Source organism: Fusarium oxysporum, chromosome III (assembly GCF_013085055.1).
Source record: "Fusarium oxysporum Fo47 chromosome III, complete sequence".
Taxonomy (NCBI): domain Eukaryota; kingdom Fungi; phylum Ascomycota; class Sordariomycetes; order Hypocreales; family Nectriaceae; genus Fusarium; species Fusarium oxysporum.
Window position 1 is genome coordinate 1,188,594 of NC_072842.1, and position 14,360 is coordinate 1,202,953.

The 14,360-nt window shown below is 49.5% G+C and overlaps 2 protein-coding genes across 2 annotated transcripts; both read left to right on the top strand.

Annotated features, from left to right (window-relative positions):
• Positions 1–2,369: 2,369 nt before the first annotated feature.
• On the top strand, positions 2,370–4,295 carry FOBCDRAFT_130605 (uncharacterized protein; the record flags this gene model as incomplete). Its single annotated transcript, XM_031195690.2, has 3 exons — positions 2,370–2,622; positions 2,671–3,947; positions 3,996–4,295. 3 exons carry the CDS (start codon positions 2,370–2,372, stop codon positions 4,293–4,295), a joined length of 1,830 nt encoding a protein of 609 aa, XP_031028357.2.
• Positions 4,296–9,719: 5,424 nt separating this feature from the next.
• On the top strand, positions 9,720–14,053 carry FOBCDRAFT_237763 (uncharacterized protein; the record flags this gene model as incomplete). Its single annotated transcript, XM_059610173.1, has 7 exons — positions 9,720–11,863; positions 11,943–12,008; positions 12,896–12,967; positions 13,004–13,250; positions 13,318–13,446; positions 13,533–13,701; positions 13,761–14,053. The coding sequence occupies 7 exons, from the start codon at positions 9,720–9,722 to the stop codon at positions 14,051–14,053; spliced, it is 3,120 nt and encodes a 1,039-aa protein (XP_059466922.1).
• Positions 14,054–14,360: the final 307 nt, after the last annotated feature.

A 14,360-nucleotide genomic window follows, 5' to 3' on the forward strand; every position in this document is an offset into this window, starting at 1 on the left:
CATAATTCAGTCTATATCAGCGCCTGAGGATACAGATGCCACAGCTCGACTGTGCCTGTGATTCGCTCTCCGCCTCTACAATGTCACACCTGCTTTCAAAATCGACTGGCTAAGCCCAGAATTCAGGGCGCATCGCCCACTGTCTCGATGCGAATGGTGTTGCTTTGTCCCAAGCAAGATGCATGCTGAGCCACCAGTCTGCTGATGACCTATCATTCAAGAAAAATACCGACATTGCTGTGAGAAGTTACCGCTTCGCCTATACGGCTGTCGCTGACTTTGCTACCTAAAAAAAAAAAGCGATTAAATCTTCCGTCAAGCTCCTTAAGGGACAACCGCCGTACGATCGTGACAAAAGTTCTGGCATCTCGCCATCTAAGTGCCCCTCATGCGGGGGATCAGAGGACGGGGTCTTTGGCATATGTACGATATTGCCATATTGCCGTGACTGCATATATATTGAGAGGTCTGCGCTCAGGCGGTAGGCGATCCCGCTGCAACTCGGTTCGGTTCCTGAATTGACTTGATCGAGCAATTAGCCTTAACATCCGGGCTTTAGTGGTTTCAACTGTTGTGGAAAATAGCATACTGCATCTGCTATACCCTGGCCTGTCTCGACTCTAGAGGGTATTGTCCCTCTTCCGGGGTTGGCAGGGGGCGTGCCGGCCGATTTTTAGGGGCGTGTCGAGAAGAACGGCCGAGGTGAGGCATCAAGTTATCGCACCCAAGGTCTGGGTGTCGGTCAACAGATGTGGCGTGTCTACAGATTGAATCCGCTGTCGTCGGAAGTTTTGTCAACCCCAGACGGGTCTAACGTGGCTCAGTTTGAGTCGACACACTGAATTTCGACCTCGTCGACTCACTAGCCCGCCCGTCCATCCACATGTCCCTCGTCGCCTCTTGTTTCTTCAGAGGATGAGACAAGCCACCTCCGTCGAGTTGCTGTTGTGCAGCCCGACTGGACGGTCCAGTGGCCCGATCGAGCCCCTTGTCGATACACTCTTGAAGCCTGCGCCACTCTTGGTCGTCTTGGAGTCGGTTTGGAATCATCAATTGGTATTATACAGGACCATCGTCTTGCAGCTTCATCTTCCACGGTTGCCTCTCGATATCGTTGTTATCCTCTTCACGCCCTCCTACGGGATCTAACTTTCTTTTAGTACAACTTCTAGCCCTGCTGACTGGAAGCTGTGGCCTTACTGTCCCTAGTCCGGGGTCATGAGAATCCCTGCCCATACCCCTGTCCTCTAGCTCCACCGGCTTCTCAACTTCCTTGACTCTTACTGACGAACTTTCCTACTGTACTCGCAACCTGCTAGGCCCCATCCTATCCCAGGAGCGCTGCGACTCTGTTTTGCACCGGATAGCCCCCTCCTCTACTATGTATCCGCTTTCTCTTGTACCAGTTCATAGATCGGTCTGTGTTGCGTGTTGGAATCCACTCGGTCCAGCCCCTCCCGTCTATCCAAACCTCTCCCCTGGTGACCGTCCCTGACTTGCGGAGCTTCCTTGCCTCCATGGATGATGCCTCTTGCCCATCGTACACGTCTTCTCTTATACCTCCAGGTTCCGGCTCCGCTACCCTTTCGCTTCTTCTGCAAATCTACCAGCTCATTAACTTTGTTCGTCCATTTTGTCTCCAGTCATTCCTTAACACAAACACTTGCATGTCATCAAACCGTATAATATAGCAAGCCCACCCACCGCTATCCGAGTCCAGGTCTAGCTATCCTTTCCTTCATATACAGGGCTTAAACCAACTACGCCACTTTCCTTTACAAAAGACAAACAACCGATTCACTCTCTACGCGTCAGTCTCCGCTGGCATCAGTCCAAGGGATCCTGTTTACTCGATAGTACATATTACTATACCCTAACCGCCTGACATCCCCAAATCGACTGTGATCGTTCCTTACAACACATCCATTCCTTACAACGCATGTCGACTGCCCGGAAATTACTCCCACATTCGACTTGGCCATTGCTCTCTTAGTTGACCAGGTAAGCTCGAGATGTCCCGCGGCACTCCCGAAGATCCAGATATGATGTGGACCTGGGCTTGCCAGTTTGCCATGATCGTCCACCATCTCATCGAGAATTCATGCTGACACCACCCTGCCCTTGCCAGATAGATTCTGCATAATAGTTTAACGGCTCGCTCCTGTAAGGACTCTTGGGTTCCTGCTTTTACCACCACCCTACCTGTATGCTTCATACTTTCTTGTCCTTCCTTTCAGCCATATGCACGAAATACTTACACTTTATTCACGCAGCAACACCAAAGTTGACACTCAACTTTTCTTTTCTATCTGTGATAGTATTTATACAGCTGGCTTGCATACCTATCTAGGCCTACGCCTATAATCAACATGAACTCAAACGAATTTATCGAAAACGAATCCGTGCTGGGCTCGGACGAGATGTGGTCAACACCAGCTACTCAGTCTAAGCCTCGCCCTATGCCCATCTATCAGGGATTCTCTTTCTGCGGTGCCGAGAACTTCTCATCAGTACCATCTTGGGACTCATCTTCAGTTTCATTCCAGCAAACCCCCAGTGAGACCATGTCACGTCCCGGATCTATGCATCAAGACTTTTACCCTCCTACAACGATGGATAACTGTAAGTAAAATCGAGCCCTATGATATCACTCAAACTAATTTGAAATAGCATCGTGGATGGAAAAGCAAGTCGAAGATCAATTTGATCTTCACGGCATGGACTACGATATGACCATGGGAATGAGCTCTTTCACAACCGATGAAGCCATCCCTGTTCTTGACCTGAAGCAGGGAACACTTGTCGAGGAAGATCTGATGGCCATTGATGATGGTTCAAAACAGCGTCGAATGTCCGGTTCTTCCTTTTCGATGTCCACTTCTGGAGCCTTCTCCGACATGCCTCTCGATGATTTCTCGGCAGCGCTCTCTGAGGCGCCTTCCTTCAGCTCTGACTATCCACCTCCTTCTAACCGCACTTCCATGATGTCTTCCACCCAACTTTCGCCCGTTGCCTCGCCGCGAATGACTCCTCAGTCGAGGACCGACCTTGTGAGGACTCAGAGTCGTGGCCGCGGTGCTTCTCCGTCTCCTCGACCCAGCAATGTTCGATCTGCTCCCTACAGCGTCGAGGGGCCAAGACTCAAGCGATGGTCTACTGGTACTTACAACACCTCGGCGAACCGCAAGCCTGCCCAGTACATTTACCATGCTTGCCCGGATGTCTACAACAGCCACCAGCACATGTACTCCGGCCACTCTTCTCCTGCCATCGGTGCCACTCCTCTGCCTCTCAACTATGGCAACCTCCAGGCCATGCAACAAGCACCTTTCGTTGTTCCCAGCACCCCCGTCTACCAGAGAAACAGCATGTTGCTTCCGACTCAGCTTCCATCCCAGATGGCCCAGCAGCAGCCTTGGCAAACCGACGTCAACCATTTCGCCCCGCCTCAGCCACTTCTGTCTCACGGTCTTTTCAGAATGCTTCAGAGCAACGGAGATGCCGCTTGCCTCAACGGTCACTACACCGACCTTTCTGACCCTCCTGAGCTGTACGCGGCTCTCCGAGAAGAGCAGATCCCTCCACCTCCTGAGGACATGAACCCCGAGGATCCCGATATGATCCCCCGCGAGCAGGAGTTGCGATTTGAAGGCGACCTTTACACCCCTAGATGGGTTCGAGGCCACGGCAACAAGCGAGAGGGCTGGTGTGGAATCTGCAAGCCTGGACGATGGCTCGTGCTGAAGAACTCTGCCTTCTGGTATGATAAGTCTTTCTCTCACGGCATTAGCGCCGCCACCGGAAGTTCGTTCCAGGAACCCCAACAAAAGCGACGCATGGATGGAAACCCTGATGTTTGGGAGGGTCTCTGTGGTAGCTGCGAGCAGTGGATTGCCCTTGTCAGCAGCAAGAAGAAGGGAACCACCTGGTTCAGACACGCGTACAAGGTAAGTCGGACTAACCCACCAAGAGGGGCCTTGACTAACAATATCTAGTGTCACACACATCTCAAGGTGAAAGATACACCTAAGCGTCGCCGCGAAAGCAGCAACGCCAGGGCGCTGGCCATGTCGACCATGGCAAAGCCCAAGACTGAAGTTCAACATCAACGACCCATGACGCCCCAGATGCCTGCCTCCTCGATGGAGCTTGCCACTACGCCTAGACCCTCTACTATGTCCCAGATCACGTCTCACCCTCAAGTCACCTCTGTTCTCGCTCCCCAGGAGCACTACACCATTGATCCGATGTCTGGAAACGTCCTTACGACTGAGCCATTTCCGAACATGATTTAACTCGATACGACTCTGCTTTTTACAGTTTAGACTTTTTCCTTTTGATTTCCGCCGTACCACGACAGCACATGTATTGTCGTGGATGGCACCACACTCGTTACGTTACGAAAAGATCTTGAGATGATGTTTGATACCAGTTGAAGCCAGGGATAAGTTTGTTGATCCCTGTGCTTAAAGTTTTCTGTTTAATTTCTGTTCCTTGTCTTGCTTCTGGGGGCCTGCTTATGCTGTTTAGGAGGAGGAACCGACCAGTTTCGAGAGGGATCACCACGTGGACGAAGCCATCCCATACTCGAAGCTGGGGGAAATTGGAAAAAGTACATGTCGGAAAGGGAACTAGGGAAAAAGTGGAGGATGCACTATATCATTTTTTTACTTCTTCTTTTATTTTTTATCTTCTTTTTCTTTCTTTTTCTACATCTGCTCACTTTGAGAGATACCCAGGAGTTCTTGCGTTTACTGCACTAGATAGAATGGTCGGTTTAGGATTAGGAGCCTTCCTCTGGGGAAGAGCCTGATGAATGAAACGAGCAAGATGGACGATGCTGCTGGCCAGTCGAAGTCGAAGGCATGGATTTACATAGATAGAAATAGCTACGCAACGGTCACCCAATATCACTGTTATTGATTTTGCACTCTCGATTTTGTCTGCAACTTGGCTCACATGAGTGGCGGAGACTTGTGCTCTGTACTTGACAGCGACAAACGGAAGTCTCCGTGAAACGCCTTTGAAAAGGGATCGTCGGATCCGTTTTGTTTCGAGGGCAAAAAGCACGATGTGACATGAATTAATTACAGCACAAGGACTGGCTTGTCAGCCCGTTGCAACTATGCAATGTTGCTTTGCAGAAGGAAAAGTGGCACCACAAGGGGCTGGCAGGATGCTCGGCGGTTCTTGATAGGGCATTATTCGTCTTGGAGGAAGAGAGAGTAGCAGTATAAGTGATGGCTGTTAAGGCCAGGGATCTTTTGGCCAGGGGAGATCGGCAAGTGTTCTGCCTCTCCCAAGGGAGTACTGCAACGCTGGGGAGAATGTTTGGTGTTTTCCGTTATATCGTTAATTGGACGAGATCTTGAGTAACCAAGGCTGACAAGTCTGTGAGCGGGAAGCGGAGATCCCTTGTTGATCGTGCCAATGGTCTAGCAACTCTAGCCAAGGCAGCCAGATTCCGTTTCAGGAACTCATATGCGAGCCTTGCGAGGGGGACTTTGCAGAAATTGGTATGTGCTAGCTACCAAGTACACTTCAGGTAGGCGAATTGGGTGATGTTTCTTAACAGATTTCTTGTAATATTATACTGAAGCTAAGCGAGAAGAGGCACAGTTTGATGCATTGAGGAAACGGAAGATATCATCACATGTTGTTTCTGCTATTGACGTGACAGCATCAGCATCAGGATGACTTGGCAGGTTCTGATACAGGTACCCGAGGCCGAGAAGAGCCAGGGTCATGAACCCAGTGTTTGTACGGATACTCGTAATGGAAACATAATACAGCGTTAATTGACTGGTACAAGTCTCAGGCGGAACAATTCGGTGTGGATTTCGTAACTTGGCCGACGCAACACAACACAACCAAGCGCGTGGGTCTCTCAATAAATTTACTCCTCGCTTCTGAAACGTACTTTAGTCACTTTTGAACCCTGAACTGTCAGTTAAACTTTTGTCAAGCCATCTCTCGCTTTGCGGGGGCAGACGAAGCGAGGCTGGGAATTGAACAACGCATCGTCAACGAGCAAGGCCATTCCCGGCAGTCAACAAGCATTTTATCCTTGTAATTAACAGATTTTTTGTATTGAGGCAAAACGGGTGTTGACAAGAGACAGGACTCTCGATCGTGGGGGTGTGAAGGTGTGAATAGAGTAGGGACGAAACAAATGCTTAATCTCCCATATTCATGCGTTGGCGGAGGAGACTCCGGATGGGGCCGGTTCGGGGAGCGGCATCCGGATGGAGGAAACGTTTAAGCCGGCCGGGGGTGAATAAAGTTGATAGACGGTAGTGGCATAGTGTCGTATAAGGCAAGGCAGTTGTGTTATACGGGGGTTATGTTCATCAGGGTGATGTGATGCGCAAAGACCACATATACACACAATGTTTTATACTGCAGGCATCGGTGCACGTTTGTTCGGATAAGAGGACAGATTTGGCTCTCGGTAGATGTTCACGGCAGACTCCGTCTAAGTCGCGATAACCTCGCTTGTAAAGAGACTATGATGAATTGAGAAACTGACAAATATATGTGTAAGAGGTCCACCATTTGTGGGATCTCGTGATACGAAGCAAAAGCACAGGAAGATACTTGCAGTTAAAAAAACATATACTTATCAGAACACGTGAGAAAGACAATAGCAGAATGACTATGAATAAAGTTGGAATGTCCGGTGAAATGGAAATGCAAGCACTTAAAACCCCGGTCGAGAAAGGTCTATTTCCAGAAGACACACACCATTTTGTCGATCGTGGGCGGCCAATCATGAGCCGCTGTGGTTCTTCACCTTACCATCTGGCTGGAATTGAGAGCGGGTTCACCGTGAGAGGCACGTGAAAGTCATCTAAACTTCAGAGAGCATGTATAAAAGACAAATGCCGAGTGATGTCGTAGAATCAAGTTGCATAAGTATTGCGATTGTGTCTGAGAAAGTGGTGAGTAACATCTATGAAACTCTCAAAACATCCCAAGTTTCATTGTGATTGCTGAGTCAATACTTCCGCGCCCGCTACAGGAGTGTCCATAGTTTACTCGTATTGAGTTTGTTACTATTCACAGACTTTACCGTTCGATTCCGTCCCGTTCAAACCTTATTAATAAAGAAAGTTGCTGATATTATGTCTCTTGGCAGCTTGTTGGCTCTAAGAAGCAGCCACGAGAATTGCTAAGTCAATGTCTCACTCATTCATCAGTTACATGTGAAGCTGGAGGTACATAAGCCGGACAGACAGTGGTATGTCCATACTATCCCCGATGGATATTGAGCCACCTCAGGATGTTCCTTTTCGACGAAACAGGAGAAACTTAGCACACAATATTGCATCATATGGCCCATACTCTATAAATAAAGTAATTGGAGGAATAACTTGAGTACCATGGACATGAGGCTTAAAAAAGAAAATATTGACAACCCATAAAGTCGCCGGCTCCCCGACTAGTATGAAAGAGCCCCGACAACCAGATAATGATGACGAGTGCAAAGCCACCAGGCCCTGGATACTTCTCTTAATTACTGACAAGTCTCAACATGTGACGTGATACACAACCTGTTTCTCAAGCAACGTCTGGGCCTGATGCTCACGTCTCAAGACAGACTTGCCCAGTTGATTACTGCCCTTTCAAGACATGCGGCTGAATCAGTTTTCTTTGGCTGGCAGTTAGCAATAGCCGGTGATGACAAAGTGGTGAGCTGATTGTGGTTTCGGGAACTTGTTGGTTGGCTGTCAGCAGTCGGTGAGAGATGCAGTTACAGGGTATTTGTATTTCATGGTTGGAGAACTGTGGTCAGTTGCCTTTTACATACATGTAACCATCCATATTTGAGGGGGAAACTTGTACTTGTCATAATAATCATCATCATCATGATCAGTCAATACGGCGTTCCGCGGATTCATATACTATCAAAGCATATCGGGATGTATCGCCTATTTTAGGTAGCTAAATACCTATGACGGGAGTCAAAGCGTACAACCATGATGAGATAGTTTTATTACAACTCTCCTCATCTGCTGAGCTCATCACAACTCAAGATTAAACAGTAACAGTTTACTTTGGAGCATAGCAACACTCGATGACAGAACCAATTGCCATCGCATTGAATACCTAAATAGTTAGTGTTCTTGTTATCTTCTCAGCCCACGAGCTGAGCCGTTGGCTTCGGGCAGTGCCTCTTCTAGTCTAGGTCTGTTCCAGCGGTTGGCTAGCAGAGGTCCGTAGCGCACTGAAGCCCCCTGAAGAGCGTTACCGGCGGTTGCCCAACAACGGCTAAGTTGAGGAGGAAGAGGCGCTGATGCGCCACCAAGCCTGTGATCTCGACGTTGTACTCCGTAGATTCATTTTAATAAATGTTCATAGCTTTTATTTGCTCAGCCCTATCTGGTTCTTGTATCTGTCTCGCAGTTGTTTGTGTTTTCTCTCTTTCTGTACCACGAGATATACAGTACCTAGTTCCCGTCTGCAAACAGCTCAGCTCAACTGGAGAGTTCAGCTCAGGTGTAGGTAGGTAAGGTAGGTTGTAAATAAGAAGGTCGGGCACGTACTGTATCCACTGCATCCGTCCCGTGCAGTCTTATCCTATCCAATCCATCCAATCCATTCCCATCGAGAATTTACCGACTCGAAGCGAGCAAACGAACGGACCGCTTCAACCTTCTTCTGCCTAAACTGAAGAGGGTATCCTCGAAGTCGGCACCCGCAAGATCACGACATCATCACATACGAGAGTTGAGAAGGAGAAGACTCGAGACGGAACGATACAAGACGAGGCGAGACGAGACGAGACGAATCTGCGAACCGATGAAATAATTCTGTTTAACGGAAGTCAAGGTACGGGTAATCTGATAGTCTACTCTATTATCTGCTTTTAGTTCTGCATCTGTTCAGCTTGGCCTCGGTATCCCCATCAACATGCAGCTCCATCATCCCTCTCAACATCCATCCATTCTCTATCTCCATTGGCAACGAGACAAGACACAAGCCCAGTCTCAATCTCTAGGCTCAAACGATCCATCTTTCTTTCTATTTATTCGTTTGCTCTGGCGTCATTTGGCGGGGGTTTCTATTTTTCTCCCTGCTTTAACTGTCGTCTCCCTTTCTTTAACCTGGTCCTTCTTCCCTGCCCCTCCTCTTTTTTTATCGGGGCTTACCTATCCATCCCGTATTCCATTCCGACTTCATTCCTCCCTTTGCACCACATTTGCTCTTTTTATCATCAGTGGCTTACAATCATGCTTGTCCAAGCAAAACAGTCTTAGACCTTAATGCCTTTCTTCCGTCCTTCCATGATCGTTTACGACCTTGTATAATGACCCACGAGCACCGACCGACCTGCGACATCTAAATAGACTTTCTCTCTCTATCTTTCTCTACCTGTCACAGCCTGCCCACGCCGAGCTCGACACTCTACCTGACACGATCCCGATCAACGAACTGCAATCTTTCGACCTTGTTTTATTGTTTCACACTTTTCTCGAGTACGATTCTTCAGCTTTTTGCATAAACTTTAGCTCTTGCTAGTGCTCTATTACGGCAACGTGACCGACCGTGCACATCATCAACCTCGAACTCGAAGCATCCCCTCGGCCTGCAACTGAGTTGGCCTTTATGATAAGCAATTAGAGTTGCTATGAGCGGGGATCAACTGGCTTCAAGGCAAGCTCAATTCACAGCATTGCCCAATTCTTCCCCTTCTCATCAACCGATCTATCATCAACATGGCATCCGTATTAAATTCACTGACCAATCCGGGTTTGTACAGTTTTGCCAATTCGAACCACCGCCCTCCAACTTCCGCAGAAACACCTGTCTCCGACACCTTTCCCAGTCCCGTTTTCGAAACCCCCAAACCCGGGCAAGGTTCACTCACCGACGCTGGGGGTTGGACTCCGCATTTTACTGAAGAATATTCCGTGTTCAACTCGACTCCTGGAAATCTCCGCGGATCTCAAAATTCTTTCGTTGACTTTCGTGCTGCCACACCTTCCAGCAAGCACAAGAGGCTACTATCCAACGACACTTTTGCTGCTGAAATTGCAACTCATGTGAATCACTTTTCGAACCAAAATCTACCACTGCCGCCGGTCGAGCCATCACGTCGCTTGGCCTCATCCCCGAATTCAGTAACCGTACCTCAAGAATATATAACCGATACAACACCCCTGCCCAGTCCTGATCCGGCCAAACACCCTCAATCCTCCAAGAAGGCTAGGAAAGCCGGAGTTCAGGGTGCAGAGCCTTCGCAGACAGCGACACCCCCACCCACTGGACGTAGGGGAGCGCGGAAGCTCGCCGACAAGCTCAATATGCAAAATGATCAGTACTTCGGCCAGCCCGACTTCACTGGCAACTCTCAACAACAACAGCAACATGATATTGCTGCCTTGATGGCTTCCTCTGGTGACATGTTTGCATATCCCATGACAGCACCTGCTGCCACACCTAACACTTTCTGGGATCCTTCGATGGGTATGGACTTTGACTTTAGTGCATCGCCTTCCAATGTCTTTCAGACGACACCTGTTCAGCATGGTCATCACCGCCACACAGGTTCCTTCGACTGGAATAGCGAGGTACCACTCTTTCAAGACCCTAATGCACCATTCGCTTCCGCAGGTTCAGACCCTATGCAAACGATGCAACGTGACCGTCCTCTTGCCCCAAAGCCTATGGGCTCGGCAGGTGCTACTACAGCAAGTGCTGCCATGTCTGCTGCCCTTTCCGCTCCTCTAGATGACCCTTTTGGACTTGGACAGTCCATGAATGGAGTAAACCCTGGATTGCTGTTTGAACCTCCACACAATTCTGTTTTGGATAACCCTGCTCTCATCCCAGTGACACAGGCTGGCTCCGCTGAAGCCACGATTTTCCAATCGAGATCAAGAACACCTTTGGGTGAAAACATCCGCCAATCAACGAGCATGAAGGACTTGAGGGCTACAAAGGCACCGGATCGTGCGCTTGCACCATCCCCTGTCAAAGCAAACCCTCGGCCTGGAATGGGTAGGAGTTTCAGCGAGAACCGTGGCAAGAGAGCCCAACCGCAGAACCGACCTGTGCTACCCAAACTTGCACCGGCCCGGCCAGTCTCACAAGCCAGCAACGGGTCCAACAGCGACAGTGCACCCCCAAATCGGCCTATGGCCAAACCAACCGGAAGGCTGTCTCCAATGAAGAGCCAGCACCGACTTTCAGGCTTGGCCTCCATCCCTGAGGGGCCAGCACTACAACACCAATCCACTCGAACAGCTGTGAAATTCACCATCGACTCGAGGGGCAGAGCTCGCGCAGAGACAACGATCGTACCTAATGAGTGGGACTGGGAGCCCAGTGCCAATCATCCAGGACTCACTCGTGATAGGAGTCGAACACCACGAGACCTGGGTCCCTCGGACGATGACGAATCATCCTCGGACGACGAGCCTATCATTATTCCTAGCAGGAACAACTCGTTCAATGCGTCCTTCGCGTTACCTGATCCCCTGAGACCGGTTGGGTCCATCTTTCACTCTTCGCGACGTAGTGTTAGTGACAGGAGCACGAGTAGTATACACGATACTATTGGAGGATCGCAACACGATGCGGACAGTGAGAATGAGACGATGATGTATGAGCGCAGGGACAAGATTGGGGATGCTGCCAGCGAGCTTCGTAAGGTCATGGAGGATCGAAGAAAGCGATCGAATCCAATGGGACAAGGAGGACAACACCGTTCGTTCCAGGGTGGACACTTTGGTCCTTTTCGAGGTGATAGCAACTCGCCGTCGACCCTTACCGAGTCAAGCCTTATCACAGACAGACACGTCAGATGTCTCTGTAACCGAAAGGGGGCTGACGAGGGGGACGGCTCCATGATCCAGTGGTAAGTTTTGCCAGAGTGTGGCCACCAGAGCAAATGGCTGTCGGAGAGTCAATATGAACGGAGCTGACACTCAATACAGCGAGTCCTGTGAAATGTGGCTCCACGGAAAGTGTATCAATCTCGACCTCAGGACTCAACCAAGAGTGTATGTCTGCTCATTCTGTGCCAACACACCGAACATGCGAGGAGGCCGGATGCGAGATACAGGACGTGGAAACTTGATGGGAGGTGTACCTGTAGCGTCTCCATTGGCGAGCAAATCATTTAGGGCGTTTCGATAAGGCAACAGGTTGTATGAGCATTTCTTGAAGGAGTAGACGGGATGACAGGAGTACTGGATAACGAATGCATTTGATCGAGTACATACATAAATATTGGCATTTCAGACAAAAATATTGCATTCAGGGTCAAGTAATCCGCAGTTGCTTAGAAGCCGACCTAAGTGAGCACATGCCATCAAGGTCATGTAGGGGCCAACACGGCAAACATATAGTCCACGCGTGATAGTTACAACAGGAATGGAATAGTCAGGAATCCTGAGCTATGATCGAGGCCTCGAAACATGGAGAACTCCAGAGCTTCCGATTACTACCCAAAATGATCTTGACCTCTTCTCTCGTTGGCCAATGTCGTGAATGCCCACTTCCGTTAGCTCTGCCGTAAGGCCCGAGCGGACCACTCAATCAAAAGCCGGCCTGCGGAGCTTATGTCCCCGATCTCGGAATGGCGGGGAAGAATGTTGGTGATGCGGGGCAGCAACAGAGGTTCAGCAAACAAGCTCCAACAATCGATTCTTCTCTTTGTCTTCTTCTCCCTCTCATTGTCAATTAATTCAATAGTTTCAAAAACAATTCAAGATGGTCGAATACAGCATTGTCGTGCTCGCTGGTGACCACTGCGGTCCCGAGCTTCGGAGTTGAAAGCTTGAACGTCTGCGAACTACTAACAGATTGTTGCTGAGGGCATTCGGGTAAGGAAACATGTGCGACAGCTTACAGAAAGAGCGTAATGACTAACTGACTGGTCAATCAGGTTCTCAAGACTCTTGAGGATAGCAAGCCCAGCGTTGGCAAGTTCAATCTCTAGAACCATCTTATGGGTGGTGTAAGTCCTGAGCACACATTGCATGCACACATCCAGGTCTGACATTCTCTCTCAGTGCTCCATCGATGCCAACGGTACCACTATCGGCAACGAGACCCTCGCCGCCGCAAAGGACGCCGGGGACGTCCTCCTCGGTTCCATCGGCGGTCCCGAATGGGGCACCGGCGCTCTCCGACCCGAGCAGGGCCTTCTGAAGCTTCGCAAAAGGATGGGCACATACGGCGACCCGCGACCTTATTTCTTCGCGTTCCACTCTCTGGTCGACGCCTCTCCGTTCGTCATTGTCCGTGAACTCACATGTGGTATTTACTTTGGTGAGTGTAAATTACTGCTCAGCATGGGACACTGAGCCTTACTCCTATGCTGAGGTTGAGCGTGTTGCCCGTCTGGCTGGATTCCTTGCCCGTGATCTCAGCGATAAGAAGGTGTGGTCTCTTGACAAGGCTAATGTGCTTGCGACCAGTCGCCTATGGCGAAAGGTCATGACGGAGACATTTAAGAAGGAGTTCCTGATCTTAAGGTCGAGCGCCAGTTGATTGACAACGCTGCTATGATCATGGTGAAGAATTATACTGGTCTTAACGGTGTTGTTGTGACGAGCAACCTGTTTGGTGATATCATCAGTGATGAGCCTAGTATTATCCCCAGCAGAATTGGCCTTCTACCCAGTGCTAGCTTGAGCGGTGTTCCTGATGTAAAGGACAAATGTAACGGCATCTACGAGCCCATCTACGGTGGGTGATCTCTTATTCTCCTGCTCTGTTAAATTTGGAAAGCTGATTAAGTTTACTAGGTTCCGCCCCTGATATCTCTGGCAATGGCATTGTCAACCCCATTGGTACGATCCTGCCCGTCGCCATGCTCCAACCATACTCTTTCAACCTGCCTGAGGAGGCCAAGGCTGTTAAGGAGGCTGTCCATGTGGCTCTGGATGGTGGTCTGCGCACCAAGGATCTGGGTGGTAACGCTACCACAGAGGTGGTTGGTGATGCTGTTGTCGAGGAGCTGAAGGAGATTCTCAAGCCTCAAGGGGTGTTGTCTGATTGGCGTGATTTGCTGCAGAGGATGTTACCCTGGTGGTTGTGACTTGAAAGTTTCAATATGCACTGGGTTGAAAAGCGATCTGTTTGTGGTTGGGAAGCATGATGGAAGCCTCAGATTGCATTTGTCTCACGATATGGCATGGCGATGGCTTATGAATACGAGACCGTAAAATGACACCAAAGTTATGGTCATGAGCCTCACACATAGAGTGACATGGCAGGGTATACCTCATACAAGATGGAGGATGGCTACCCTGGAGAGGCGATGTTGAGCAGCGTGGAATATGGCCCGAAGCTACGGGCATAACATCAGGGCCAAGGTCATTCCAATTCAAGACACGGGTGGGTTA